We start from the raw sequence: 5190 nt of genomic DNA on the forward strand, positions 1-5190 counted from the left end.
TTGAAACTACAAACACCAGAGTATCCACGAGTGGAGAAATGAAGAGTTAGAACTGTTTAAATATCCTTTGCCTCTTTACCAACATACAAAAAAAGTAAAGCTTGGATTTACCGGGTCACTCGTGTCTGCTGGGCCTCCTGATGTATTCAAATGCTCAATTATGTCCTTCAGATCTTGTGCCATATGCTTCAACTGAGCATCTATGTTTTCAGCCAGTTTATAGCTGCAAAATGCATGGGAACCAAGGTCAGAATATTTAAAGTGAACTTCAGAAGACCTGCTCCAAGTCACACCAACTTTGGGCAATCAGAATCAGCTTCTATGCCTTTCAACCAAGGCTGGCAGGTACGTGGGAACAGCACCATGAGAGGCATTCTATCACACAGATGAAGTAATTCCTAACCTCTCTCTCCCTCTCGCGATAGATACAGGGAGACAGACAAGCAACAGTGTGGAGGGCTTTCTGGAAGGTTTGTCAGAACTGAAGGAACCAGCTAGTCCAGATTCTTCAAGATTCCTATCTCTTGAACCAGACAAACACTTCTTTTAATTATCCTGCTACGATTCAACACTTAAGGCTTGCAAGGATGCTTGAGCCACACACAGTGCATTCTGCTCTCATCACTTCTGTCACTAAATAATCATTACTTTTCAGAGATTATGCCAAAATTAGTAACCTTTCCCCAGACAGCTGATTAGACCAACATCCAAAGAGCTTTTCATGCTGATTCAAGGGCTTCCAGTTGCAATTCCCCTCTTTCTAACGCGTAAAATCTAAGTCGCCATGCATAAAACAGGATTACGTGTTTGACAAAGGCCGTTGATAGATCAATATCGTCATGCATCCCAACTCTACTTCTTGCTGATTGATCATCACCACATTAGTTTGCTCATCACATGTTCAAAGCAGATTTTTGTCTTACGTCCTCTCCCGTTCTTCATCTGCATGCTGCAAGTAGATAGTTCCGCTCTGCTCCTTCACAGACTCCTCCAGAGGGGTCAACAAGTCTTCAAGCTCTTTCTGCTGTGACAGAATGAAGTCCAGCTCCTGATCCAGTCTGAAAAGAGAAAGTGTTAACTACTCCACTTACAAGTTATATGCATTCTAGATCTGCCACAGAACAACGCAAGAAGACGCAAAAAAAGAAACAAAATCATCTCAAGCGTTCATAGTTTCGTACCTCTTCTGATCAAGCTTCACTTTCTCTACTTCTCTGTGTAATGAAGTAATCTGGAAACAGAAGACAATTATTTATACTACGAAAATTCAAAACTCAACTTATGAAAGAAGAGTGGTGGAACTGAGAAAGCCAGCACCATACAAATGTCTACTAGAAACAAGAAGCAGTTACATAAAGATCTACAGACCAAAAATTGAATAATGGAGGTTTGGCTTTGAAAGCTCCACCCTAAGACAACTTGTTATCATAGTGTAAACTCACAGAACAGATTTTCCAAGCTCCAATGCCTACAGACCAGAACAGACAGGCAGTGAGTCTCTCACAAGCATCCAGATGTAATTCACATCTCTCTTTTTTACAACTAGGAAGTCCCACTAGATGGCTTGCTGCCTCTGTAACACTTAAAGCCTTTAAGGATCTAAGCAAGCAAAATCAGGTTACGTTGCATGTCACCTTACCTTCTCTCCATTCTCTATCAGCGTCCGATCCCAGGCATTAACTTGCGTAGCTTGATGGAGAAAGTGTTTCTCTTGGTCTTCCAGTTCCAGACTCCACTTGTTTATCAAACTCTCCAGCTGGGCATACGTCATCACTGGAGGTGCACTGAGAGGAAGTGCGAGACAGTACAGAGCACAAGATCAAAAACCAAAATGTAAACATGACAACACTCACTGCCCCTTCCTCCACCAGATACCAGCATTAATACTGGTACTCTTGCCCCAGTCGGGAAATAGTCGGTTATAACAAATGACTCACCTGGCTGTGGTTGCTGTGGTTATGGCAGCTGTAGAAGTCCCAGCTCCAATGGCACCAGTCGTAGTTAATGGCTTAAGATTCAAAGCAAAGCCAGAAGCAGAAGTAGTGCCTGAAAGAAGAGGTTCAAGTCAAGCAACAGAAGAGGACACATCTGCTATCTAACAAACCGAGAACAGGTCCAATATACGCTTCTAAGCACAGTGCTGTATGAGCTCAAGTAGGTCCCTTTGAAGGAACAAAAAGCAAATCCCACGTCTGCCAAGAAGGGAGTGAAGCACATCTTGACACAAAAGTAGTGGACTGTAAATGCCTGACTCGCAGTTCTAGTAAGAGGAGGAACTGTCAGCCTGCACTTAACCTGGGCATTATTCAAAGAAACGCAGCATTAGCCCACACCCCTCTCAATCTCCTCATGTTTTAATATTAGGCCTAATAACTACCAAGCACACCCAGTTCCTCTCCTGCGTCTTTGCAGCACATGAGATTTCTACGTTTTCACAAAGCCAAGAGCATCTATCAGATGGTACTGCCAGTCAGTCACGTGGCACTTCTAGGCACTGCGCTCAAATTCTTCACAGTCACTCCAGAAACAAGCTTTAGAGAGACCTTGAGAGCTGAGCAGCATCCGTGTTATTACACTGAAAACTGACCAGTAACTGCATCCAGAAAAAGATGTTCAGTCCTGAACCCCAACACTGTGCAGCAGCAAATTCCACTGCAGGTTTTCACATGACGGTTGCCACTTAAACACAGCACTCATCTCTGCTTTTTTGTTTTGTTCTGTTTTTGAAGAAAAGTTAATGAAATCCAACGCTTTGAACCTTACAATTAGGAAGAAACAGATTAACGGGGCAGAACTGAAACATAAAACATCTCTCCCTAACACTCCCGGCAAGTCTTTGGCCTCCCCCTTCCCCCACCGGGACACCTCTCCCTCACCTCTTAGAGCAATCTGCACCTACACAGGCAGGCTAGAGAAGGAGCAGCTCGTCTATTTACTTTACTTGCTCCAGATTAGAACATCAAAGCCTACGGGCCTTCCTTCACCCAAAGTCCCTTTGCTGTGGACAGGCTCTCGGAAGTCATAAGTAACTGTGCCTTTGGGGAGATGGAGAAGGAGGATCAGAGAAAGAAATACTGTGTTATTCTCAGATATGGGAGGGCGTTAGAAATTAGAACTGCTGTGCTGCTACACCAGCGTGGCCCTTTACGCTACTACAGAGCGCTGAAGTCAGGCTTCCTCCTCTGCGGTTACTTTCAGCATCTAGTTCTTACTAGTGGCAGTGCTTGTTGCAGCCGCTGTTGTTCCAGGAACTTTTAATCCAAACCCAAGCGTTCCAAGACTTGCTGTCCCAGTGGAAGGGGCACCAACTGTAAACAGAAGACAACATTAAGAGCTTGCGTAACCCATTAAATACAGCACCCCTCTGAAAAGCTCTACCCTGCCTGCTCACCCATCTCCATCTGGTCTTTATTTGTGTTAACCAGGATCACTGTTTAGGTGAAGGATCATCCAGCCACAACATGAAAAAGGGCAGGCTGAAGCTATAAAATAGCCAGAATGCTCTGCGATTCTTCCAGGAAACTTCATCAACCCAGGGTGCCAAGCTACTGTCACTTCCCTTTACCTCTTTTCAATTATCTAACATTTAACTGCTATCAAATGCTAACATAAGCAAAGGGTACTGGACACTGGCGGGCAGGAAGTGTAATCTCTGCATGCGGCTACTTGCTAAAGCAATACAATTGCACATACTACAGGAAACACGCTGGTCACATCTCAGTTGCCTGGAAACAACCCACCTATCATCATCTAAGAACCAGGCTTCAGGCATCCTGAAAACAGAGAATGCCCATTAGCTTAAAAGCATTCTTAAACACCAAGATTAAGGTCAGCTTTGGAACTACAGTAGCAATGCAAGCATTGTAGAGCTACTAAAAATGCAAGTTGTTAGGCTGGTATATACGGCGTCTACAAATTGCAGCTGATTAGTTAAAAGTAATCAGCGTGGCTTTAACGTAAAACCTGTGAAGGTCCTTGGGAGCAGCTGCCTACATTTTCAGAAGTAGGTGTAAGACAGCACTATGTGTGGAATAGTTGTATTAAGTCTGGTAAACATTGGCATTTACTGTAGCTAGTCTCCATAATCAAAGGCAACCGAAGCATTAATGTCTCATTGCAGGCTGAGGAAGAAAGCTGTTAGGACTGTCTTCAAACCTGGGCTACTGCCTTAAAGCTATCAGAAAAGAGACACTGTTTTCTGCCATAAAAATAACTTTGCAAGAGGAAACTTGCCAGTTACTACCAGAGGAACTTGCAAACATACAGCTGTGTGAATACTTCTTTCTAGCACACTGCATCTCCACTGTCACAGGCCACTGTTCTTGAAGAAGCATGAACACCTAATGCAAGAGTCAAAGGCAGACGTGACCAGACTCAAGGCACTGGGGTCTGGAAGACAGCAGCTAAAACATCACTAGAAAGCTCAGCTGTGGCGATACTACCCAGACAGAGAAACAAAAAATTCACATACAGCTAAAACTGCCACGTGCTGCTTGCCCACTCTGAATCTAAAGCGTGCTTTGCTTTGAACAAAACCCTCCATGCCTCACCACTGAAGAAAGTTTGCCAGAAATCACAAAGAGGGAGGGTGGCAAACAGCGAGAAGAGCTGGCCTTTTGAATGCTCCCGTATTACCTGAGCATCTGCAGCTCCACTACTGGCAGGAGGCACCAACCATGCTGCTCATTTATTCCCCCAACAGATAAAATCCGTACATCGTGACTTACGTGAGAGGCCCGTGGTGGTAGCCGACGTCGGTGCTGAAGAACTCGCTATAGATGCAAACAACGTAGGCCCCGCTGAACCAAGAATGGAGGTTGTGGTGGTAGCGGCAGTTGTAGCAGCTGTGGATGTTACTACAAACAGAAAAAGCGTAGATCTTGTACAGTCATGCTGAGAATGGGATACAAATTTGCCTATCTACACCAGTTTTTTATGGACGTAAGAATTTTAAACTATTTTCCCTCTTATTCTACCTCAACTCTTTCTCTTTTCCAAAATGCCCTTTAAACCTGTGGCTCCCTCCCACTATGCTCCAGCAGGAAGTACGGAACAGAATTTGGTATGCGGGACGCAATAAAAAGTACAGGATACTGAGTTCAATGGCTGCATGAACTGCCACAGATTACTGATGCCATTGCAAATTCACAGCAACAAACACTTCTAGCCCATTTCCAGACTCCAGTTTAG

At 44.3% G+C, this 5190-nt stretch overlaps 1 protein-coding gene across 1 annotated transcript; it reads right to left on the reverse strand.

Moving 5' to 3' along the window:
• Positions 1 to 111: 111 nt before the first annotated feature.
• Positions 112 to 4856, reverse strand: LOC103912166 (nuclear pore glycoprotein p62-like; the record flags this gene model as incomplete). The annotated part of the gene is made up of 7 exons (XM_009331657.1): positions 112 to 223; positions 924 to 1058; positions 1182 to 1231; positions 1640 to 1784; positions 1938 to 2046; positions 3213 to 3308; positions 4728 to 4856. Coding segments are annotated over 7 exons (776 nt in total), but the record flags the coding sequence as incomplete, so codon positions are not given.
• Between the last annotated feature and the right edge of the window lie 334 nt (positions 4857 to 5190).

The sequence above is a fragment of the Pygoscelis adeliae genome, unplaced genomic scaffold, assembly GCF_000699105.1.
Source record: "Pygoscelis adeliae isolate BGI_AS28 unplaced genomic scaffold, ASM69910v1 C11133287, whole genome shotgun sequence".
NCBI classification, from domain to species: Eukaryota; Metazoa; Chordata; class Aves; order Sphenisciformes; family Spheniscidae; genus Pygoscelis; species Pygoscelis adeliae.